At 41.3% G+C, this 26464-nt stretch overlaps 1 protein-coding gene across 1 annotated transcript; it reads right to left on the bottom strand.

The window, feature by feature from the left end:
• Positions 1–817: 817 nt before the first annotated feature.
• Positions 818–26148, bottom strand: CXHXorf58 (chromosome X CXorf58 homolog). The gene is made up of 8 exons (XM_052171837.1): positions 26033–26148; positions 23046–23142; positions 20745–20839; positions 20249–20360; positions 9405–9536; positions 5811–6040; positions 2541–2697; positions 818–985 (listed from the first exon to the last, which is right to left on the bottom strand). The coding sequence occupies exons 1-8, from the start codon at positions 26146–26148 to the stop codon at positions 818–820; spliced, it is 1107 nt and encodes a 368-aa protein (XP_052027797.1).
• Between the last annotated feature and the right edge of the window lie 316 nt (positions 26149–26464).

The raw sequence follows: 26464 nt of genomic DNA on the forward strand, positions 1-26464 counted from the left end.
GCCTGATCAATACAAAGGGAGATGATGCTCGCAGCCAACCATGGACTGAGCATGAGGGTACCAGATGGAGTTGTTGAAGGGAGTAAAGAATCTGCAGGGGTTTGCAGCCCCAATGGGGAAGCAACAGTGGCAACAGGCCAGACCCCCCCAGAGCTCCCAGAGACTGGACCACCGGCCAAAAAGTACACACGGAGCGACCCATGACTCTGGCCACATATGTGGCAGAGGATGACCTTGTTGGACATCAGTGGGAGAGGCCCTTGGGCCTGAAGGGATTCGATGTCCCAGTGTAGGGAAATGTCAGGGAGGGAAGGCAAGAGTGGGTGGGTATGTGGGCAGGAGAGCACCCTCATAGCAGCAGGAGGAGGGGGATAGGATAGAGGGTTTCCGGAGGGGAGACCTGGAAAGGGGATAACATTTGAAATGTAAAGAAAGAAAATATCCAATAAAAGGAAAAAAGAATAGCCCTTCATCCTATGAATTCAAATATCCATGCTAAGCCTGACCTGGTCAGGTTTTTTTTTTTTTTTTATGAAAAAAAATTAACATTGAATCAGATGCTTTGGGATTAATTTTCTTCTCATTTCTTGAACAAAACTGTACATTGCTAGTTCTAAGGCATCTAATGGAAGTAATGAACTCAGGTTTTTTAAAAAAAAAAAACCATTCCCACCTACAGTAATAAAAAAGAGATCACAAATACATCATGCAACTGGCTAAGAAAGTGTACCAAAGACTTCTTTGTAGTTGATTGCTCTTTGTTTATAGACACACAACAATACTGTTATACAACTTTTGCTCTTGGTCCATTAGTATTTCAAAATAATGAAGGATGTCTAACATAGAGGTCTTGATACCAGGCGAATAATTCTCTTTCTTCGCTTTCCAGGTCAGTGTCTATCAGTTCATCAACTTTCAAAATTTCAAAAGATGGAGTGTAGAAGATGACCTTCTTCTTTATTTGTGTTTTGCTTGCTGGTGGTTCCTAGGTGGAATTACAAACGTAGAGCATCTCATAACTGGCTTTTACTACTTTGTATTTTTATTTTTTATTTTTACTTACCTTCATCCTCCAACAATTTATAGCAGAATTAAGAATATTTTTAATATATTTATCTACTGTATGTGTGATTTATCTACTCTCTCTCTCTCTCTCTCTCTGTGTGTGTGTGTGTGTGTGTGTGTGTGTGTATGTGTGTGTGTGTGTGTGTGAAAATATGTAAGTGTCATGGCATAAGTGTGATGGTCAGAGACAAACTTTTTTTGGAGTTAGTTCTCTCTTTCTGCAGTGTGGAGTCTGGGATCAAACTCAGGTCACAAGGTTTGTCAGCAGGTGCCTGTACTTGCTGAGAATCTCAGCGCCCAGCAGAATATTTTAAAATTACAAAGTAGTGTATCAAAATGTGTTCATTATAAATATCCCTAAAATGTGGATGCATAGAGGCAGATTTTAAGTAGCATAGCTTTCTGTGGGTAACTAGAAGTTCATAGCTCTAACTACTCAGGAGGCCAAAACAAGACTGTCACTTGAGCCTGGAAGGAGAGGCCACCTTGAGTAATGCAGAAAAGACCTCATGTCTCAAGGAGGAACATAGCTGAGTGAGGTTCTGCTTTAGTTTTCAGCGCACACACACCATGTGGCTGTCATTCTGAGAAAAGCACTAGCAGAGGTGTGCTGGGTTGAACGTGTGGAAAAAACCCCTCCCCCCGCCAGCTTATGCTGATGTGGAGGCCAAAGAGCAGTTTCTTAACAGAATATCTACCAATACTGTGTAAGAATTCTGTTCTTTAAAGAAGTTTTAACCTTTGTTTTAATTTTGTGTTTATGGCTGTTTGGTCTGCATGTATGTCTGTGCACCATGTGCATGCAGGGACCTTGCGGGCCAGAATAGGATGTCAGATTCCCTGGGACTGGAGTCAAACACAGCTGTGAGCCACAGTGTGTATGCAGAATTGACTCTGAGTCCTCGTCCTCTGGGAGAGAAGCTCAGTGCTCCTGAGCACTCAGCCCCCCCCCCCCCCCCCGGCTTTTTTGACACAAGGTTTTACTATCCAACTCAGGTTGGCTTTGATTTTAATAAACTAATCCAGCTTGCCTGGAACTCATGATCTTTTCCCCTCTGATTCTTAGTACTAGAAAGTGTGTGCTACCATGCTGGATGCTTAAGAACCGAAAACGCAGCTGGGTGTGGTGGTGGTACACACTTTTAATCCCAGCACTCGGGAGGAGGGGCAGGTGGATCTCTGTGAATTTGAAGCCAGCCGGAGGGATATATAGTGAAACCCTGTGTAAAAACTTAATAATAATAATAATAATAATGATAACGATAATAATAATAGATAATGATAATGAAAATGATGATGATGATGATAATATGGATGTTAGCGGGATGAACTAGCTTCATGCTACTCAGATACAGTATGCCAAAAGTGTCTCAGTTTGACTTGTATTTCCTTGTACAAAAGAACCCTTTTAGGCGATTTTGAAAACTGTCCATAATAATGAAGGAGCCTTCACTGCTGGTTAAACTTGCAGTTACCTGGGAGGACGCCTTTTCTTCTTTAGTTTCCATGTAGGCTTTTCTCATTTTTTCAACCCTCTTTTGTGCTTGCTTGGATCGACGACCCAGATGTTTCATTTTCTTTTGCTGTTCCCAGGGCTGGTAAAAGGGACGGGCAGGTGAAATGGATGGATACCTAGAGGACATTTGTATTAGAGACAAAAACAAAAACAAACAAACAAACAAAAAAAACCACACACACACAAAATAAGGTTTAAACGTGAGGCAATTTGTAAACTGTAATGCCTTGTCTAGCATACTAGTATGTGGAGCAGCACTGAATGCCAGTCTTTACTGACATGTTCCAACCTTCCTGGACAACACTGTAGAGTGGCCACTTGAAAAAAATTTTTGAGACAGGATCGCTCTTTGTTGCCTAGGCTGGCCTCAATCTCACAGAGGTAAGCCTCCAGCATGATTTGTTTTTAGTTATTTTATTTATTTACATTTCAAATGTTATCCCCTTTCAAGGTTTCCCCTCCACGAACTCTCCCTCCTCCTGCTTCTAGGAGGGTGCTCCCCTACCCACGCACTCCTGCCTCTCTGTCCCAGCATTCCCCTACACTGGGGCATTGAGCCCTCACAGGACCAAGGACCTCTCGTTCCATTGATGCCCCTGACAAGCCCATCCTCTACTACACATGCAGCCAGAACCATGGGTCCCTCCATGTGTACTCTTTGGTTGGTGGTTTTGCCCCGGGGAGCTCTGGGGTACTGGTTGATTCATATTGTTGTTCCTCCTATGGCGCTGCAAACCCCTTCAGTTCCTTTAGTCCTTTCTCTAACTCCTCCATTGGGGACCCTGTGCTCAGTTCAATGGTTGGCTGAGAGCGTCCCCCTCTGTATATGTCAGGCTCTGACAGGGCCTCTCAGGAGACAGCTGTATCAGGCTCCTGTCAGCTAGCACTTGTTGGCATCAGCAATAGTATCTGGGTTTGGTGTCCAGCATATTTTTAACACCATAACTGACACTGGAATTTACATTTCCTAACAGTTGTGAAAGCAAGTTGCTTTAAAAATCTTTTAAAAAAACTTTTTGTTTTGTTTTTGAGGAAAGTTTTCTACATAACCCTGAATGTCCTAGAACTTACTCTGTAGATAGGCTGGCCTTGAACTCACAGGGATCTAGCTGTCTCTGAGTCCTGAGTCCTGGGATTCAAGGCTTGGGTCACCACTGCCTGGCTCACCTTGATGGCTTTTTACATGGGCTCTGGGGACCTGAACTGTAGCTCTCATGCTTGTGGAACCATCACTGTTTCCACTGAGCCACTCCAGCCTGGTGAAAGCTATTTTACTGAATCAGTGTTTGTGGGAAGCCACTTTATCCAGCGCCGTTGCAAGACAGCGCTGGCAGGAAATATTTAGTCCTGGTAAACAATTTTGACACATGTGCAGTACGCTATGACTCAGCACTGGTATGCTAATGAGGTGCACCTTAGTTCTCCTATCACAATGCGACACGCCCCTAAGCAAGGGCTGCTGGGCTATATAAGGGTGGCAAAAGACAGGCTCGAGCCCTGTCGCGTCCTGTCGCGTCTTTCCTCGCTGGTCGAGTTAGGCGCCGACAAGTGTTAGGATCTGATATAGCTCGTATCATGCACTCAGTCCCCTTGACTTTACTATCGCAGGACAGATCAGCCCAATATCCAACTGCCAGCATCTGTATCAATCATTCATCCTTTGAACTAACTCTCTTTCAGAACAAGACTCCATGTGCAGAGAAGGTTGAAAGCATCTGAGAATACTACCCCTGATTGCCAACACTTAACCAGTGGCTGCCGGATATTAGTGTATCCAGTGGGATAACTCTTAAGTTGCATGGTATACACTGGCTCTAAAATTCTCGGGAAGGACAAAGCTCCAGTGGTAACCCAATACACAGTCCGGGTTGCCTACCTTTCTATTTTACTGTCTTACCCCTCAATGGGTCCTGGAATCACCTCCCACAAAAATGCTCCAACTCAATTCCTGGTTTGCTTCTGGGAGATCCCAGACGAGGGCTTTAACCAAACATGTTCTTATAAAAATATTTTTTCTTCTTCAGTTGATTTAAAAATTAGTTAGCCGTTTGGCTCCTAAATGACTCATTCTAGCATGAATCCAAATAGTAGGCAGCTCAAGGTTATATACGAAAGTGAGGAAAATGACATCATTTATTTGACCTTGGTCATAATAGGGTTAAGTTTCATATTCAATGTTCATATGTATGAGTTAGAGAAAATCCATTTCATGATTACAGGCTGTGCCTTGGACCAGTATGTGTTTGGAAAGTGAATATCCTCGACTGTAAAACAAAGGAGTGAAATTATGCTGCTGAGTCAGCACCTTTCATCTCCACTTCTGAGACTGACTCAACAGTACGTTTGCCAGTGTCTTCTTTGTGGCCTAAACGAATATTTCTCATTGCAAGAATATGTGTGGAAATATATTACCAACAAGACCTCTTCAGCCTTATCACCAGTTTCTTTTTCTTACAAAAGCCAGATTCATTTCTCGATAAGATGGGCTGGGTGAGTTGTAGTCATGGAACTAACTTAAAAGGAACATAATTGGAACAATCACATTCTGTCCCCGTCATTTTAGATTCTAACACAACATGGCATTCCAAAATACAAATTGGTTTGCTTGCTATTGGTAACTAAGGAAATAATGCCACCGTAATTTATGTGCTATTGATTCTAGGCAACAGGAGCCAGGCGGGTGAGGGTGGGATGAAGGCGTTCAATGGGAAGGGAAAAGCCTTCAGCTCTGCACTGAATGGAAAATGAGAGAAGCCCTTTTGGCTGTATTTATGAAAACGAAAATATTAACAGTTACACGCAGGCCCCTCTCTCCAGAGAGGCACACTCTGCGTGCCCACCACTTCCTGAGTTAGGATGGCTCTTACTTCCTTACAGGTTACACTGCCAGGCAGCGGCGCTATCTATCCTGAGGCTTCTCTTCTATCTTTGTGTCTACCACCTGCTTGAGCTAAAGAGTGGCCAGCAGGTCCCTGTTACCACTCTACTGTTTTTACATGTGTCAGGGCAGCCTATTGCATCCTGAGGTACCAGTCTGCTGGTACAAATTATCACCTCAGTACCTTTTTGTTAGTATTCTACTTACAAAGTTGCATATGTTTGGGACAATATTCCCCAGTTTAAGTTTTCTCATATGCCTTGTGATCATCTTTAGTGGACTGTGTACCAGAATGGGAACATTTTTGGCAATGCTTTTAGGGTTGTAACCTCACAAAAAATGGTCTTTTACCTAACTTTAGAAACAATCTCTAGTTGGTGCAGACGCATCTCCTCTGTTCGTGGTTTCTGCAACAAATACTTCATTTCTTTTTGTAAACGGTCTGATATTACTCCAGACTCTGCATAATCAACTATGTCATACATCATCATTGTCTTGGGAATGCTTCTGAGATTTAGCCTTCGCCAGTAGTTATTCTTGCCACCGAAAGATGCAGGGGTCTCATCTGTAAGACTGCAGTACTATATAGAAAAAAATGCACAGTGATTAGTTGTTGGTGCTCACATCCAAACTCCATCAACATCTCTCTCCCATGACTTTCATTCCAACTAGATGTTTCTGTTATCTGTGTTCATCTTAACTCCCTTACTGGAAGGCAGGACCCAGGCCAGTGCAGTTTCAGTTCACACAAGTGCCACACTCACTGAATGTTTATCTAAGCATAAACAAACACTGGCACACACTATTTTACAGATGATGAGTTAATCTCTGGTGCTAAGTGAAGAACTTCATTATTGTTGTTTGCAATATTTGTAGCAACCTTACTTTACTTTTTTTCCAATTTAAAAATATCAAGTAAGCACTTTAAACACACACTTTGTCTAGTCAATTGAACATTATAAATGTGTGTTGGAGAAATACAGATAGGGAATGAGGAGCTACGGTGCAGGCAGGAGGACTTTCGGGTCTACTACATACTCTCAAACTTTTGTATGTATTCACTTTCATGTGCACTCCAATTCACACATACAAACATGCACACTTACCCCGGTTTGTCATGCAGAATGTCAGTTGCCACCATTTTGTTGTGTAGTACCAGTCTCACAACAAGAGACAGACAATTCCAGTTCTCACAATATAACTGCAAGCCTTTGAATAAAGCACAGACCGTGCAGCTAGATCTTCAGTTCATAGCCTACTACATTAGTGACAAGTGGGAAGTCATATTTAGTGACAAGTCATGTCCTGTCTGTAAAAATCTGTCGGTGCTTGGTCACTCTGAGTCCCTTAATGAGTTCACATACAGACAGCAGATATGTAGTTGTGTGGCTTTGTCTCATAATGATAAACCCATGTGACATTTTCTTTTCTTTTCTTTTTTTAAATGATACTCAAAAGAGGGACTCAGGGGCTGGAAAGATGGCTCAGCAGTTAAGAATACATTCTTCTCTTGCAGAAGACCTGAGCTAGGTTTGTCACACTCAGGGCAGTTGGCTTACAACCACCCGGAACTCTAGGCCCAGGAGATCCACTTCTGTCTTCTGGCCTCCATGGATATTTCCCCACATGTGCGTACCTCATACACATGACTAAAATAAAAATATTATTTTTTTTTTTTTACAAAAAAGACAACCTTGTCCAGCAAAAATACCAAACGTGGAACCACTGGAAATTAAACTGGAACCCAGTATGAAGTGAATTGTAGAGGAAACACTGCCGGCCGATGAAAGGCTGCCAGTGTTCAAGAGACTGCAACTGTGTATAGCTAGAGGGACTTGGCGAAGGTGTTGGGTGCCTGTGACAAGAAGACACTGGCAGAAAAGTCTTCACATCGTGAGAAGTCTAACATATTCTGCATCATATCAACCGTGAAGACTAAAATGCCATAACTGATTCAAGCTTAGGGGCGTGGCAGCTGTGGACCATGCAGCAAGGCAGTTGGTCTCTGTTGCTACTTACAGGAGAACAGAAGGCAAACATTCTTCCCAGAGCTCTTCTGGCAGTGGGTGACTGAGGGTGTAGCCCAGGGTCTTGTGCCTGTGAGGCTAATGCTCTACCCTTCAACCGTTAAAGTTAGCTTTTTGTTTTGATGTAGTCTTGCTAAGCTTCCTAGGTTGGCCTTGCAGTTATTCTGTACCTCAGCAAGCTTTGAACTTGTACCCTTTGAACTTTGAAGCTTTTCAGCTTCCTAAACATCTAAGATTATAGGTCTGAGCCACCCAAGAGGTTTCATATCATTGCTGGTTTTGCTTTTGTTCCCCTTGGATTTTCTTTGTTTTGACTCTGCTGGAAATCGAACTCCAGGCACCACCATCCCATCAAACCACACTTGTGAGTCTGTTGTACTCACAGCTTCATTGAGCTCTGCATACAGATATGTCCTCCACTTAAATTGTCCAATTGTTGGTTTTTAGTGATTTCCCAGTTGACTAGTTTTCATAAAGAAATAAAACATGCACTCTCAGTGTTTCTAAATGTTTTAAATAATACTGTACTAAATGTTTGAGGCTTCCATTTCTATTTTAAGAGAGCTTTTAATATTCGCCTTTATGTGGGCTTTGAATCTGGAGCTTGCTGTGTAACTTCTAAGCAGCTCACTATGTAACTATCCTCTTTGCTTCAACTTTCTGAGTGCTGAGTTTACATCAAGCACCAGTATATCCAGCTGTTTTAAAAGCGGAAAGGGGTGGATGGGGAAACAGGGGGAGGGAAGAGGGCTTATGGAACTTTCAGGGAGTGGGGAGCCAGAAAAGGGGAAATCATTTGAAATGTAAATAAAAATATATCGAATAAAAAAAGATATTTTACAACTGTACTTTACTGAAACATAAAATGAAGAACCCATACAAATGTTCAAAGGTATGAAGTAGGCTATGTGTCTAAAGTATCTGGCAATAAATGTTTTAGTTAGTAAGTTAAAAAAAAAGTGCTAATCAATTCTCTCCACTGATCATTAAGTTTGCTTTGTATGCGGCTAGGGACTTAATTTAGGGGTTGAGTGCTTGCCTATCATGCAAGGGAGCCTGAGTTCAAGCTCCACTCCTGAAAACTACCTCTGGTTTTTGAAGAAAGAAAGAATTAGAATAATAATAATAATACGGCACTATGTCATATGTCAAAGTGAGGTACCCAAATGAAGAGGCTATAGTCACATATATTATTATTACATTAAGAATCAGATTATTGGCAACTTTCATTTCTTCATCGATTGCCTGTGTGGATTGTTAGGAGAAAAAATGTAGTATTTCAGAAGCATTTACTCTCATCATCATCATCATCTTCTTCTTCTTCATAGTATGGAGTATAAATGCCCCAGTTCAGCATTGCTCTGCCCAGCTATGCAAACCAGAAATTTAGGAATCATACCAGACAGATTCCTTTAGCTTCTCTCTCTGTCTGTCACCCAGGGTCTCTGTCCTTGCATCTGTAGATATAAACTTTAAACTGAACAACCACCATTTCCCCTGGACTATCAAGAGCCTTTTAACAGAGCTCTCACTGCTTTCTCCTGCAACCAGAGGGAGTTTTTCACTTGTTACCTTAAAAAATACATTTTGCTCATTTTGTGTATGTGTGTGTGTGTGTGTGTGTGTGTGTATGTGTGTGCGTGCTGTACCCTCCCAGGCCGGAAGAGGGCATTGGATCCTCTGAGGCTAGTGTTACAGGTGGTTGTGAACTGCTTGATTTAGGTGCTGGAAACTGACCTCGGGTCTTCTGGAAGCACAGTAAACACTCTTACTCTTTGAGCCATCTCTCTAGGCCCCCAAATATTAAATTTAGGTTGTGTGTGTTTTATCACAATTTTTTAAAGTATGATTCTTTTTCATTGGAGGTGAAGAAAACGTTTTTGTTTGAATTTTCAACATCTATATATAAACTCCTTACTTGCATGTAATCTTGCACTGTGACAACATCCATATGATCAGCTACTTTGAACTTCTGGAAAATATTCTCATCTTGCATAATTTGTTCAAAAAATTTTCTTTCCCCCATTATCTTATAAGCATCAGCCACTCCCTATAAAGAAAGTAGATTTTAAAATAATATATTTTTAATCATTGGCACATATTTTGTATATTTTCTGATAAGCGTAGCAAAAATTGTTCCTGACTTTTACTATCTTGCTATTAATAGAAAGGCTACATTACAAAAAGGAAATCATATAGCTGTTTTTGGGAATGTAGGGGAAGGAGTTAAGGTCTCACTCTGTACACCAGATAGGCCAGGAACTTAGTAGTAAGCCTCCTACCTCAGCTCTAAATGTTGGGGCATGAGCCACCGTGCCCAGCTGTATATGGATGTGTTTTGAGACAGAGTCTCATGTAACCCAGGATGACCTTGAACTTGCTGTGAAGTTAAAGATGAGCTTAAACTTATTGCCTTCTTGCTTCTACCTTCCAAGTGCTGGGATTATAGGCATGGATCTCCATGTCTGGTTTATGTAGGAATTTCTAAACCATTTGATATTTGTTCCCATAGCTATTGATGCATAGTTTTAAATATAACTACGTGTATAGTTGAGTCTACAGTCCTCAAGGGATCATAGCTTTTTTTTTTTTTATTTTTTAAAATAAAAAGACCACTCACATGACAGCTTACAACTATCTGTTACTCTAGTTCCAGGGGAATCTGAAGCCCTCCTCTGGCCTCTGTGGGGACTGCACACATGTGGTGCACATACACACATGCAGGCAATACATCAGTACAACACAAAAAAAGTTTGTAAATCTTAAAAAAAACATTTATATTTGATTATGTGTTTATATATGTAAATTTATGCATATGCCCAAGGAGTCAAGAAAAGGATGTCAGATCTCCTGGAATTGGTGAATTATAAGCTGCTGATGTGGGTGCTGAGAACCAAGCTTGAGTCCTTCACAGGAACAGTTTGTGCTCTGAACTACTAAGCTTTCTCTCAAGCCTGGACCATGTTTAAAAGATTTTTTAAATGTATTTATTTATTTCTATTTTATGTGTATTGGTTTTTTGGCTGTATCTATGTCTGTATGATGGTGTCAGATCCCCTGGAACTAGAGTTACAGACAGTTGTGAGCCACCACGTGGGTGCTGGGGGACCCTGGGACTCTCTAGCCCCAAAATTTTGCTTATTTTTTCCTTTTAAAAACAAAAGAATACCATAAACTCATTTGTGCTGTCACTAAAGTCATACCCGGTGATTAAAGAGGGTGCCCTAGGAACTAGAATAAAAGGTTTCTGGAACCAACACTTTTTTTCTGTTCACGAACCCATGGCTTCCAAATGGAAATGTGGATGTGTCAAGTTGCTTACAGTTTCTTTTCCTTTCCACTTAATTTTCAGTAGCCAAAGAAAAGTAAATAAAGGATTTCCCTTTCCTTCTAAGCTGTCAGCAATTAACATTCAAAGAAAGTGTCTGAGAGACCAGTGAGAGAACAATCACAGAAAACAGAGGCTCAAATTCTTTGTCTTAGCTCTTATCATCCCGACTCCTCCTATATATATATATATATATATATATATCAATCCTTCTGATAATAGCTGCGCTGAATTGTCTAACACCCATTTATAATATGGATCTGTGCTTCTGGACACAAAGGGTCTGTTTAATGTGGAGGGAGACTGGCAAAGAAGAAAATTCAAATCTCTATCTATTTCAGATCAATTCTTTCCCCATGTATCCCAGAATGTGCTATTTGCCGAAGTGTGGAAACCGAGGAGGCCATAATAGATTGCTGCGCAGGATCAAAACCCAGAACTTCTCTTATTTTTATTTAAAACACAACACAATAGCTTGCCTTCACATATTTTCTTCTCTAATTCTCATTTTTTATTATCCAGAATAGTCCTTTTAAATTTTGACTTGAATTCCAAAGCTTTGGTGATGTCCATGGAAAATGAAATAGGAAGAAAATATTTCAGTGGTCATATTTTATTATTAATGCACTGAAGTGAACAGTTTAATGAAAACATGAGCTTTCCCATGGGTGGATTATTTTTACTTTCATTTCACCAGTTTCTTTGCTCACTATGCACCTGAAGAAAAGATGACATTTGTAGGACCATGAAAGGCAACCTGGTTCCTGATTGAGTTAAGGTTGGAAACCCTGGTGACCCTGAAGTACGACAGGTGTTTTGCTGGTTCCCAGACACTAGGCTCCTGACATGAGGCCGCAGCCCTCCATAGATTTGTGGCCATCATGTAACACCCCAAGTCCCTCCACAGGTAGAGGACACGACCACAGGTCATGTCGCCTCAAGACAGATCTCAATTTTAATGAGGTGCCTAAAGGCCTAGAGGCTTAGCCAATAAACTCCCCTTCCCAGACACTCCTCCCTGTAAAAAATAGTTAACCTCAGGCCTGCCCTGAGAACTGGGGTATGGCTTTTACTCATCTACTTTCTGCCGTGACAATAAATTTCTTAAAACCATGGACTGCCTCTTTTCATAGAGATCTACTGTAGGGAGCAATGGAACAGGCCTTCCCCTAAAGAGCTGGCTGTTTAATCTCCTACAGAAGGCCTGTCAGCGCTCCCAGCCACAGCCTCCACCAAGCCAAACCAGCCCCCTGCCCCAGGCTAGATCCAGCCTTTGAGCCCCCACTCTGTTCTCAGCTCTTCTGCAGCATGCAGCAGTGCCTGGTTGCTCAAGAGCCTCCTTGTAGTCCTGGGGACCTCTGAGCCAGCTCTGGCTGTCCCTGGGACCTCAGACTGTGCTTCCCTATTCCTGGAGCAATGTCTGGCGCCTTCCCATAGCCCAACACCCTCCCAGCACAGTTAAAACTCCTGCTTTGTGCCTCCCTGAGTGGCCTGAGCCCTGTGGCAGAGTGGATGTAGGACACTACGAACTGTACAGATATTGGTGCATCTCTCTTTTATACTTTATTACAATGTCTGGTGGGTTTTGAACCAGCTCAACCTTTTACTAAGGTAAAAACAAATCATTACACACCGAACAGGTATTAAACCATGTAAGTATTTTGGGAGGAATAATTATATTTTACCTTAGTTCAGATTACCTAGAAAAGGTATTTATTATCAGGTCCTTCCTTCCAATGCCCCACTCAGCCACTACCACCGATTTCTCCTACACCCAGTTTTCCTAATCATATATTGCCTAGGTTGTATTGGTTTTACTCTAGTCCCGTGGCCAAAGAAAACCACGCCTAGAAGCATAGGACAAACTCTCAGCTTGTTTTTGAGAGGATGTATTAGTAACTTTTCTATTGCTATGAAATCATGACCAAAAGCAACTTAGGGAAGAGTTTATTCTGGCTTACAGCTCCTGAAGGTGAGTCCACAATAGAAGGGGAGAGACAGCAGTAGGTGGCCAGAGCAAGAAGCTAAGAGGCCACATCTCCAATAGCAATTGGGAGTCATGGACCAAGTGTTCAAATATACAAGCCTATTGGGAACCTTTTCACTCAAACAAACATAGGGTTGTTTGTGGGGGAAAAGAGTGCTGCCTAATAGACAAGGTGTTCTTTGTCAGACATATGCCCCACATAGTCAGTTGCTCATTCTTACTGGAAATTCCCACTTATGGAAGTAGTGATAATTCATTATATGCAGATACAGAAAAAATAAAAAGCTCAATAACTGCTGGGATTGCTTCAGCCTTGAAATGTACACAGTATGGCAGAAACAGATAAGCATTCAAATCTTACTTATGTGCCTCCAAGTCTCAAATTCTAGCCTTTTCACAGACAAGTGGGAATAGTATTTCTCACCATAGTGAAGAGGAAGGCCATGTGAGAGATTGTGTGCAGTGAGTGTTGACCCTGACCTCAGGGGTGGTTAAGAACATGGACTCTGGCCTTTGCTTAAGGTTTTAAGCTGGTCACTTGGTCTTTTATTTTTTGAGTGTGTGATTTTATTTTTTTAAATTAGGCATTATGGCATTTTTAGACATGTATATTTTCCTCCTACTCCTATTGATCCCCATTCCACTTCCCCATTAGTCTGTTTTCTGCTTTCATATACAGAATCATTTTATGGAAATTCTGTGAAATAATGCACATTTGAGACTATAGTTGATAGAAACTGATCGAGTAGGGCCAGAGGGCCTGGGAAGATGGCTCAGTGGGTAAGGTGCTTGCTGTGTAAACATGAGGACCTGAGTTCTGATCATCAGTACCCAGGAAGGAACTGGGCATTGTAGCTTACATCCAAAACCCTGGTACTGTGAGACAGAGATGGACAGATCTTTGAATCTCTCCAGCTAACCTGATTAGTTAAATCAGTGAACCCCAGGTTCAGAGAGATCCTGTTTTAAAAATCAAGCTAGGAATGAACGAGGAATTCAACCCTCAGCTTTTGTACTCTCCCATCCCAAAGTGATCAAGTAGGACTGACACCATAGCAAGGCGACAGAGTGTGCCTAGTGTGCACAAAGCCCTGGGTTTGATCCAAAAGAACTTACCATACAAATCAGATATGGTGCTATACACCAGAAGCCCAAGACCAGCTGCATAATGAGTTCAAGGCTAGCGTACTATATATGAGACTTGAGACCAGGAGAGGGGTAGAACAAGAGGGGGAGGGGGGCAGAGAGAGGAGAAGAGAGGAGAGGTACAGGGGGAGGGCAAGGGGAATGGAGAGGGAAAGACAGAATAATTAAACAACAAGGGAGGCTATTGTTTTTCTTATATGAATGAGGTTTAAAGGGATAGGAATTTTTCAATATAAAATAACAATTGCTGGATGTTAACAGTTCGGGCTTGTCAGTTGGATCCACAGGATCCTTTTGTAGCCTGTAAGTGTAATAACTTTACACTTGGTTCTCAGCACCCTCTCAGGTGGCTCACACCTGAGATACATTGTCTTTAAACATCATTATTATGCAGGCACACTAACTGTCAGACATGAAAAACAAACAAACAAACAAACAAACAAACAAAAAACAACAAAAGATGATGTCAGTTACCCAGTGGTGCTCCAGGCCACAGAGTAGGAGGTTTTATAGGAAAGTCCTTACAAATGATCTGGTGTCAAGGGTCACCCGAGGGGTTGCTAAAATGTAGATGCTGGGCCAGGAGTCTGAAGTAGGACCATGGTTTCTGTCTTTCTTTAAAAAAAATATTTATTTTCATTCTTTGTGTGTGCACGTGTGTGCATGCATACAGGTGCCCGAGGAAGCCAGAGCGATCACAAGATTCCCTGAAGCTGGAGTTACAAGTGTTTGTGAGCCACCTGAGAGGGTGCTGAGAACCAAACTGTGTCCTCTACAAGAGGAGTGCATACTCTTGATTGTGCAGCCATCTCTCCAGTCTCTAGGCTCTGAATTTTTAAGTGGTCCAGTGGATGCCAGTGTGTAGGCCGCACATGCTTTGGGTAGCAAGGCTTTAGTAAATTTTCTAATGGACCAACAATAACAACAATTCTCTTGTAAAGTATCAATGCTGAGAAAAGATTTTCAAAAAGAGATGAGATCACACACACACACACACACATACACATCATCATTCTATTGCACTAAAACAACAGTTCTCAACTCATAGGTCATGTTCCCTTTAGGGTTTGAATGACCATTTCACAGGTGTCACCCAAGACCACCAGAACAGCCCATAACAGTATCAAAATGACACTTATGAAGTAGCAGTGAAAATAATTTTATGGTTGGGGGTCGTCACAACATGAGGAACTGCATTAAAGTGTCACAGTATAAGGAAGGCCAAGAAGCACTGCTCTAGAACCATTTGACCTGCCTTGGCACCTTTGGAGAAAATATTGGTTATATAGAGATGTGTTTCTATTCTTTTCCTGGTGGATTCTACATCTGTCTTTATGCCACCATTATCCTGCTGTAATTCCTGTAGCTTTACAAGTCTTGAAATCGGACAGTATAAATTGTCTAACTTTCTGTTTTTTCCTCCCCTTTCACTTGCTTTGGTTTTTGTGAATTCATGAGAGCTGGAACATGGTAAGGAATTGCAACAAGAAATGAAAATATGGAGGGGAATGATGGAGCAAAATGGTGCTAAATTCCTCCTTTACACATGGAATTAGAGGGGCTGGAGAGAGGCCTCAGCAGCTATGAGCACTGGCTGCTTCTCTAGGGGACCTGAGTTCAGTTCCCATCATGCACCTGGTAGCCCACAATGATTGTCTGCAATTCCAGTTCCAGGGGATCCATGCCCTCTTCTGGCCTCCTCAGGCACCAGGAAGGCATGCACGTGGTGCACAGGCATTCAGGAACAACCATCCATTCCATACACATAAGAATATTTTCAAAGATAAGTAAACTTAGACTAAACATCTGAACAAAAGGAAACGGACCCACTTCCATAAAGAAATAAATGAGGGGCTGGAAAGATGGCTCAGCAGTAAAGAGCACTGACTCCTCTTATAGCATGTATGTGTTCTGTTTCTAACACTCACACAACGACTCGCCTGTTTCTAATTCCAGTTCCAGGGGATCTGACACCTTCCTCTGACTGACTCCAGCACCAGACACACTTGTGGTGTACAGACATACATGCAGGCAAAACCACCCTTATGCATAATACAAATATAGAAACAGGCTTAGGTCTAGGGATGCAGCTCAGTCGGCACAGTGCTTTCCTAGTGTACATGAAGTCCTGAGTTCGATCCCCATAAACCACGTGTCCACACCTGTGATCCTAACACTCTGGAGGTGGAGGCAGGACAATCAGAAATTCAAGAAGAGTTAGGTGTAGTGGTGGACGCCTTTAGTCTCACAGCTCTGGAGGGAGAGGCAGGCATCTCTGGGAGTTCAAGGCCAGCCTGGTCTACTTCGTGAGATCCAGGACAGTCAGGACTGCACAGAGAGACTGTCCCAAACAAACAGACCCAAACCAAAAATAATTAAGTAAACAGAAATGTTGGACCAGTTTGCTGAAGAAACTTTTATTAAAAGATCAAAAATGTAAACTCAGAATAAGAAAAATCCCACCACCATTGCAAGTTTTCTTTCAACTATAAATTTATATATGAGTCAAATATGTTTTGAAAAGGAATAAAAGGGACAAGGGCAGTCCAAACTGTTCTCTTCAAGTTGAGTATGTTCTGTTCATTAAAAGAACATTATAGTGTCCGTTGAAAAAGGCTGAGTAGTGTGATATCATCTTAATAATAAGAACAAACGGAATTATAAAATCTCATTTCATAGGGAAAATGAAGGCAACAGAATGAACTGTTAGGGCTGGCTACTTCATGAGAGCGACAGCTGTATCACATTAGGAAAGGCATAAAGGTGCATTTTCTTTGGCATAGTTTCTAGAACTTTATCAACACTGAAACATATTTTTTAAATGCATTTTAAAAGTCATTAAAGAAAAACATCTGTAAGTGCAAAAGAACTTTCTTCACGATGGCTTTTACCCACGAGAGCGCCCTTCCGTGAAGATGTAGGTCATAGAGATCATCCAGATTTCCACTAATGTAGGTATTTGAATGCCAAACGGGATAATTCCTGTTTTCTACTTATGTGTGAATAAGCAAGCATGCGTACATGCCAACTCAAATTCTCACAGACTTCATATAAAACTCCTTAACGTTTGACTCCAGTAAGCTCCATTCAAAGTGCAGTTTATGTGATCTGAGTAGCAGGCGTCAGTCTGCTGTGCCGCTGATAGTATCTTGCCTGTCTCCAGGCCTTGCTGTGCAAAAGACCTGGTTCAACTGGCTCAGTCAGGTTTCTCTGCTCTCCTCCCCTCTACCCAACAGTCCTCCACACGTTTCCCTGAGGCAGTCTCTGTTTTCAAGTGGGCTTCTTCTCTTTGACTCTCCTCAGAGGGGGAGGTTGGAATGTTACTTATGAGAGACCCAGAAAGACGATCCTCCAGACCTCTTCAGGCAAAGTGAAATCTTACCAGGAGTTATTTTCTTCTCAGTAACCTGGAATGAGGAAGCTTCCACGATCTTGGAGCTCCAGTAGTTATTTCTCAGTCTAGTGAAGACCATTCGGAGGGGCTGCACTGGAACGTGGCTGGCCAGTGAATGATGGGACTCAGTACGAGGCTGAGTGAAATTCGGGAGAGCTCTGTTGTGTGGAGGCTGTTGCTCAACATTGGCCCCTTGAGGTAATCCTTTCGGTTCAACTCTACTGGTACTAAAGCATGGCACAGGATGGGAAGCCCCCAACATAGGCATTTTGGTGCTCTTCTTGGGTGTTTGGTAGGAGCTTAGTCGCAATTTCTTTGTAGAATTTTCGATAATCTGGGTATGGACCTGGACATTTCTCTCACTCGTCACCTTGAAGCTGAGTTCAGCATGGTGGCTCTCTGTGTGTGCTGCAGAATACAGGTGGGAATGTTTATCTTTATCAGCGTGCTGGGCTGCTGACTGAGTGATAAACATGTGGCCCACTTCCTGGACTTGGAAGGCAGCCTGTGGGACTTGATGGAAGCAATACTCTGTGCTTTGGCCTCTGGGATTCTCACTGACAGCTGGGCCCTCATCACTGTGCCCAGATGCTGTTTTGGGCACGCCAGGGACATCCAAGGTCTGACACTTTTCTTCTTCAAGAGGTAAGATAATATTAGGATCTTCTGTGGAAGAAGCTGTATGGCACGGCTGGCCACCAGACTTCTCATTTGCTGGCACACTAACCTGAGTATGGCTCATGGGTAATTTCCTGTTAATATGGATGAATGTTGGTCTGCTTGGGCGCCTCAGATAGTCACCAGAATGCGTCGTATCCTTCCAACTCTGTGGTCTCTTCTCGGGGGGCTTCTTGGGAAATCTGAGCATGAGAGCCTTCTTCTTCTTCTCTAGTAGTTCTCTCTCTTCTCTTTCTTTTTCTGTCTCATTCACTGGCTCAGTACTCTGGGGGTTTTGCGGCTTCTTCTGTGGGTCCCGGTTCTCCTTTTCCTTCTTTACTCCCAAGGGTAGTGGTGCTTTGGCCCCATCCCAACACTTGATAGGACACTTTCTGCTTCTTACAGTGTGCCCAAAGGCCCCACAGTCCCTGCATTTCATCCTGGGATTCTCTTCTGGTGGGGGATGCCTCTGACCAGCTGGTTCTCTCCGCTTCTGTACATTCTGATTTTCCATGGTTTCGTCAGATGAAGTGTCCATAAAAGGATCTATGTGTTGAGTTGGGATTTCCTAAGATCCAGTGATCTTCCTCCTGTTTATTAGCAGGTTCTCAGACACGTGGATGATGGAGACCCAGCAAGACAAGTGATGAAGCTTTCAGGATGCTGGAGAAAAGGGAAGTCACATTTTCTTTTTTATATCACTGGGCTATTTTCTCCCCCTCTAACAGTTACTTCATAAATAAACAAAAAAATAATGAAGTTATTTTATAATGTCCTAATGAGTTTTAATGTATAAATAGTGTTTTCTAGTGACTTCTTCCTTCTGAACTTCTTATTTTCTTAAAGCCTAAGCACATTAGGGATGGTGGAACTAACCCAGGTGAATCTCAGTTCCTGGGAAAGTCTGATTATATAATTTTAGAATAGAAACAATAGATGGTATTTCATAGAACCAATCTCAGAAAATGAATATGATAATGATATTAATTTATCCCTCAAGAGGAAGATGAAAATATACTTTTCAAGTCGGGCATGGTGGCACACACCTTCAATCCCAGCACTCAGGAGCCAGAAGCACACAGATCTCTGAGTTACTGGCTAGCCTGGTCTAAAGAGCAAGTTATAGGACAGCCAGAGCTACACAGAGAAACCCTGATTTCACTTTTTATAATAGAGAATATTAATGTTTTTGAAATACCATATCATAGTGCATAATGAGAACCTGTAGTCCATTTGTTACATTTGTGGAGGGTTTTTTTTTTTCTGATATTGCTTGAAAACAAAAAGCAAAGCAGCCCCAGTTCCCTTTCTAACAGTCTTCAGAGACTAAATGCCGACCTTGCCAGATCACATCAGAAGCTGACGGCCCGTGCAGTCTTCTCTCCAGAACTCACTTATGATTTCAGATAGGCCATGCTTTTTTTGTAACATATTTCTCAAAGGACTTTTCCTTTTGCATTACTTGGGATTGAATGTATGACATAGTATATTCTAAGCAAATGTTCTACCATAAAGTTACACTAGTAGCCTAGAATAACGTCTCTATTAATGACTAAAATGACTATATCCACCTTTTAAACTCCATTATACTCAGAGCAAGGGCCAAAGGATTAAACCCTCTTCTGTATATCTTTGCTTTTAAAAGTAGAGACAGCAGTTTGACAAGCTCCCGAGGTAATTCATATGCTAGACACAATTATGGCGGGAAGTCCTGAATTGTCAAGATACTATGAGAACCCCTACCACAAAGAACTATTTTGAAAGTTCTCTCCCTCCTCCCCAGCTCTTCTTTCTTTCAGACAGGGCTCTACTATGTAGCTTAGGCTAGCCTTGAGCAGCGAAGCTTCCTGCCACAGTGTGGGGATTGCAGAATTGTGCCACCGTACACCACACTCCACTTAAAAAGTACATTTTCAGGACTGATATCCAGCACATATTTTCAAGCTATACTACAAAATCAAAGGAAAAACAAAATTCCACTGAAACAAAGAAAATTGCACCCAGCATTCTGCAGAATTTAAAATTTTTAATGCAAAGAAAACTTTTTTTGTATGTGTGGCGCCTCATATAAGTAATAAACTTCCAATTTACTTTAGTGGAGACACTTTGAAGCATGGTGCTTAGGGAAAAGTTACCTGTTTGGTGGACTAATGGCAAAATAATATAGCCTATATACTTGGCAGGCAATTTAGATATTACATGGATGTTAAGAAGCAATAATAATAGAAAACATACGTCATGAAGCATCACCTTACTTGACGGCTTTAGTAAATTTTTCCCGCTGAAATACTTGTAACCATGGCCATCACTTTTAAAGAAAATTTTAAACACGATCCAAGGTGGAAACGTTTCACCACTGAATCTGAAATAAAGATAAAAAAAGTTATGCAGTATCAACTGTGTTACCCCATTGCTTCTTCCTCATGTACCTAATACAGTTGTACAGTTGTATTAAGTACAACAGTATTAAGTACATGTATTTTCAAATACAGGGCATATAAAAAACATAAAGCTCTAGAAAAGAAATGGATCCAAAGGTGAAAGTCACAACTATGCTCATACTTAGGAACAAAATTGGGGGTGAGACTTAATGGCAACTTAGCCTTTTATATAACAAAGCCTTAGCCTTTTGTATAACAAGTGTAAATAAAGCACTTACTTTTTAATTTTGTCCTGAGAAGTAATCAGGATTAAAAAATCATTTCTATTATTTCTCCTGTGAAATAAATTAGCATAGTCACATTACCTGAATCTGACTTTACACTTCATGCTAGGATCTTTCAAAATTGCAGCCTCTATGGGGCTTACTTTCTTCAGGAGTTCATGTGCCACACAATATTCCTGAAATAAATGATGGCACTGTAAACTGCTCAGAGTTCACGTACTGATGATAAGAATGGAAGCATAGTGAACAGTACAGTGGTCTCAGGGTTCTGCAGAAGTGCACTGCTATTCCTGACTCCTCTGTTTGTCATCTATGCAGGATTGAGTCAGTTATCTCAACTTATGGTTCTCCAAAGTTGAATATCTATCCCTCTTGAGGTCACAGGCATTGTTCTTTCCCCATGACAATACTTTCCCACAATCTGTTGCCTTTATATATAAAATAACTGGATTATAAGCACCATAAAGGTAGAGACAATATCTTTATTCTTAGTTATATCCCTAGCATCTAATATAGTACCTTAAACACACAAGAAACTTAATAAGTATTTAATGTTGAATGAATATGGGAATAATAATGGTATTAAGTGACTAGTTTTGCTTTGTTTGTTTGTTTGTTTTTTTCAAGACAGGGTTTCTCTGTGTAGCCCTGGCTGTCCTAGAACACACTCTGTAGACCAGGCTGAAGTGACTAGTTTTAAGCACATACTATTTACCATGTAGTATGGTGGTATCATATATATACATACATATATACACATACATATATATATATACATACATACATATATATATATATACACATGTATATCTTCATTTAATCATAATGACAACACAATTAGAATATCACTCTCATTTTGTAAGTGAGAGCTAGGTCTCAAACTTAGATTTGTTTGACTCTAAAATTTCCATTCTTTTCCTTAAATGACCCTATCAATTTTATGCCTGTGATAATTCCATAACATATACAATGATGGGATTTTAATAAGATAAAGCATTTTAATGTGAAATATTAATTTGAAGCATCAAAATAAAGATATAAAAATAATTAACTTCATTTATTTACTAAGAGTCTAAAATTATGAAGAAAGCAGTAACATGATAATTAAAATTGAGTTTTGCATAATAACACAAATAGGTTATTTGTGGGTAAGACAGTGAAAAAAGCATACATATTGCTCAGACTTTTTCATGACTGCTAAAATTCTTCTAATGTGACTATTCTGATAGCAGAATAGTTTCCAGAGGGGTTTTTGTTTTGTTTTGTTTTGGTGGGGAAAGAGGATAGGCATCTTTTTACCGTTTGTATTCCAATAGGATTAGATTTCTTATACTGTTCTGACTTGCCCTTTTCACTAACAAGATATCTTGGTTGTCTTTTTATTGTGGAATATTGTTAATATTGCAAGCTTTACACAAAAAGATAGAGCCATTTACTGGTGTTTATGAATCAAGGCTGCAATGGAAGTGCATTGTAGAGTGCACTCGTAGAAGGAAACTGCCGGGCTGGAGAGATGCCCAGTGGTTAAGCGCATGTCCAACTTTGGCAGAGGACCTTAGTTTGTTTCCCAGCATCCTCAAGGTGGCTCACAATTGCTTGTAAATTTCAGTTCCAGGGGGCCTTATGTTCTCTTCCTTCTGCAGGCTCTTGTACACACATGGTACACATAAACTCACACAGGCTCACACAAATACACATAATAAATAAATAAATCCTTTAAAAAGTGAAACCACTCGGTAAAAGCAAAGTGCATTTTTAAATTCAAGGATTTTTTTTGGTAGTGTTGGGGGTCAAATCCAGGGCTTTGCACATGTTGAATACACATTCTACCACTGAGCTAAACCTCCAGTTCTTAATCTAGAGGTTTTTTTTTTTTTTTTTTTTTTTGTAGAAGATCACTATCTCCATATTCAAATAAGAACACAAATTCAAAAAAGAGAAATACAACAGTGCACTAATTTCAGAAAAATAATTAATACTCATCCACATTAAAAATAAACCCAGAGGGCTGGAGAGAGGGCTCAGCAGCTCAGCATACTGACTGCTCTTCCAGGTGACCCGGCTGGGATTCCGAGTACCCACATTACACCTGCCTCTCACTCCAGTCTCAGGGGACCCAGGAGACTTCTAGTCTCCACAGGCCTTCTATGCCAAGGCACAGAGATCCACACGAAGGCAAAACCTCCATACAAATAAACTAAATACAAATAAATATAAAAATAAAAATGACCAGAAATATTTGAGCTTAGCAAAATAAGCAATTTTAGAACTTTATATATTATTATTATATCCAAATCAGAGATAAAGAGGGTTATCTCTTTTTTATTAACTGGTCTTTTAACTAATTAAGGAATAACCTCTGTCAGAGGAAAAAATACATACCGCTGCACAAACTGTATGTTTTAGGAGTTTAAACAATGTTTTGTCCACATAAATGAACCAGGCATTCTGTATTTTTGCTGCTGAAATCTCTCTATTACTTTTAAGAGGAAAAAGAGGTTAGTTATTTATGAAGTAGTTTTCATTTTCCTGAAATCCTAGACAACTCTTGATTTTTGCATCCTCTTATATTTCCCCATTACGAAGACTGACCTAATGAGGAACATTTGGGTGGAGTAATTGGAACTAGTCCTTTGTGATCTCTAATCAGAATGAGGATACGGAATAATTAATATTTCCCTTGAGATGAAAACAAAAACACCTAAAAGTTTATCAGGACCCATATTTAATTTAAGCCCAGCTTGGTGGCACATTCTTATATAATTCCTGCACTTAGCATGTAGAAGCGGGAGGATCAAGAGTTCAAGACCAGCGCGACTACACAGTGACTTTGGGCTGAGGGAATGTGGTCCTGGTCTGTGTAAGATAGACACACATATTTTCATTCTCACTTTTCCCCACCCCCTTTCTCCTTCGTCCTCATTCCTTCTCCCTCTCTCCCTCTCCTGCCTCCTGCCTCTGAGACAGTGTCTCATGTAATCTCTGCTGGTTTTAAAGTGCTGAATATGCACACGAGGATGACCTTTAACCTCTGATCCTCCTGCCTCTAACTTCTTAGTGCAGGGATTCTACCATGCCTGGTTTTATGTGGTGATGGGAACTGAACCAAAGATTTTGTACATACTAGGTAACAACTCTACTAAGAATCTCCTTAGTCAGAGATCCTGGGATTTAATTCCTACTACTTGCTGGGGGTTGAGGATGGGAGGGGAGAAGAAGAAAGAGAGGTAATGGAGGAAGAGGGGGAACAGAAGTGAAAGTGAGGGAGAAAGAGTGAATGTGAATAAATAGAATGCGTGGAAAGCATTTTTTACCTTCTAAAAACATTTAGGGGAAGCTGGAGAAATGACTTAGTGGTTAAGAGCACTGGCTGCTCTTCCAGATGTCCTGAGTGCAATTCCCAGCAACCACATGGTGGGCTCACAACCATCTGCAATAGGATCCGATGTCCACCCTCCTTTACCCACTGAAGACAGCTACAGTGTACTCATATAAATAAATAAATCTTTACAAAAGTTATGGGGCTGGTGAAATAGCTTTGTGAACCCACATAAAAAGATGTGTTCAAAAATACTTGTAATCCCAGCACCCGGGAGGCATGTGGGTCCCTGAGGCTCCTTGGCAAGTCAGCCTACCCTTTTAGTGAATTTCAGTCTAATGAAGAATCCTCTCTCAAAAAATAAGGTGAGGGGGCTGGGAAATGGCTCTCTTGGCAAAAGCTTAGCAGGCAAGCATGAGGACTTGAGTTTGATTCCTAGAGCCCACATAAAAATGCCTGGCATGGCGGCACGCACTTGCAATCCCAGTGCTAGGGAGGTAGAGACGGAAGGATCCCTGGAGCTTGCTGGCCAGCCTAGCCTAACTGGCAAACTCTAGGCCAACGAGAGTGCTTGCTTGTCTCAAAGAAGGTGAATGGCATTCCTGAAGATGACATCCAAAGTTGTCACATGCATATATAACATATACACATTTAAAAAAAATTAGAAAAGGGCATTGTGGTGCATGCTTTTAGTCCCAGCACCTAAGAACAGAGGTAGGCAAATCTTGTGTCAGTTCTAGGCTGGCCAGGTATACAAAATGAGACACTCTGTCTCAAAAACAAAACAAAATACATAAACCAACAATCACCACCACCACCACCATCCCCCAAATCCCCCAAGCTACAGGAATAAACCTTTTCAATTTTAGCTGATATCATTTATTATCTGGTTTACCTTTATGTGAGTCACTTAACTTCTTCTCAGTTGCTTACATTTAAAAAGATTTAAGAAATATTTTAATTATGTGTACGTGTGTGCCTGCAACTGGGTATGTGTGTGTGAGCGCAGGTTCCCAGAGGCCAGAGGTGTTGGAGGATCCTGTGGCTTGTGAGCTAGGTAACATGGGTCCTGAAACCAGAACCCGGGTCCTTAGGAAGTAGCTCCTAATCACCAAGCCATTTCTCCAGTCCTTCTTTCTTACTTATAATGTGTAATAATAAAACTGCTTCAGAAGGTTTCAGTATTATCAAGTAGACGTGTTAACATGCTTTAATAAATTACAAAATTCTAAAGTCATAATATTCAACCAGAAGGTAATTTATTAAAAAACACCAAACTTTGGGAAAGATCTCCTATGCTCATGGATTGACAGGAGTTTAGTTAGCATAACTGTCATCTGAGAGTTTCAGATACTGAAACAGATGCAGAGACACAGAGACAGACAGTGAACAGAGTTCCGAGACTCTTATGGAAGTTAGCGGAATGATTAAAGGCCTTGAAGGGGGACAGGAACTCCAGAAGTTCCAACAGAAGGTCCAACAGAGTCAAGTAACCTAGACCCCCAGGGCCCTCAGAGCTTAAGCCACCAGCAAAGAGCATGCACAGGCTAGACCGAGCCCCCTCTCCCCCGCACATATGTACCAGATGTGCAGCTCAGTCTCCACATGGGTTCACCCCAAAACTGGAGCAGGGTCTGTCCCTAAAGCTGAAGCCTGACTGCGGAATCTGTTCCCCAACAGGGCTGCCTTATCTGGCTACAGTGGGAAAGAATGAGCATAACCGACAGAGGCTTGATGCTCCGGGGCAGGGCGGGGCGGGGCGAGGGGGGGGGGTAGGTGGGTGGGTGGGGCCCACTCTCTCAGAGGAGAAGGGGAGGGGGAATGGTAGAAGGGGCTCTAGGATGGGAGGACCAGGAGGGGGACATAGCATTTGGGATGTAAATAAATAAGAAAAAAGAAAAAACTCCCCCCAATTTTAATTTACACAGTAAGAAAACAAACACACAAACAAACAACACAAAAACCAAACCAAACAAACAAGGGAGGTGGGTAAGTTCATAATTTGTCTAGTTGTGGAATTATAAAAAAAGGCAAAAAGATGGCTTCTTACTCTTTTCTTGCCTTTATCTTTGCAGCACGTGCCGAATGTGTCCTGTGGACTTTTTCTGAGAGCTGACTATCTGATTTTGGAGCACCAGAAACTGATGTATTTGAGGACTTTTCCATTTTCTCTACAAAGAAGTAATCTGAACACACATAACATTAAGCTCTTACGGTCATAACCCCCACATTCTTATATTTGGACTAGACTCAAAGGTCATACGATTGTCGGGTCAAGTTTTGAATCCCTTTAAGAAGAAAGCATTGTGCTTTTAGTGTTGCTTCCAGTTCGTATCCTTTCCAGACTAAAAATACCACGTGGATCTCTCCAGAACCTCCTAATTGGCCTCCCTTTCTCCCACCTTATTCCTTCTATTCACAGTAAAACTGAAGTTAACTTGTCTTTTTGTGACACAGGGTCTCATGTAGCTGAGGCTGGTCT

Source organism: Apodemus sylvaticus, chromosome X (genome assembly GCF_947179515.1).
Source record: "Apodemus sylvaticus chromosome X, mApoSyl1.1, whole genome shotgun sequence".
Taxonomy (NCBI): Eukaryota; Metazoa; Chordata; class Mammalia; order Rodentia; family Muridae; genus Apodemus; species Apodemus sylvaticus.

What these genes read in the sequence shown, in the direction of transcription:
- CXHXorf58 (XM_052171837.1), bottom strand. Translation starts at nt 26,148, where the DNA reads ATGGAAAAGTCCTCAAATACATCAGTTTCTGGTGCTCCAAAATCAGAT. An exon ending in AAGATAAAGGCAAGAAAAGA is followed by an intron (nt 23,143 to 26,032) that starts GTAAGAAGCCAT and finishes TCCTCTTAAAAG; the next exon opens with TAATAGAGAGATTTCAGCAG. An exon ending in AACATACAGTTTGTGCAGCG is followed by an intron (nt 20,840 to 23,045) that starts GTATGTATTTTT and finishes CATTTATTTCAG; the next exon opens with GAATATTGTGTGGCACATGA.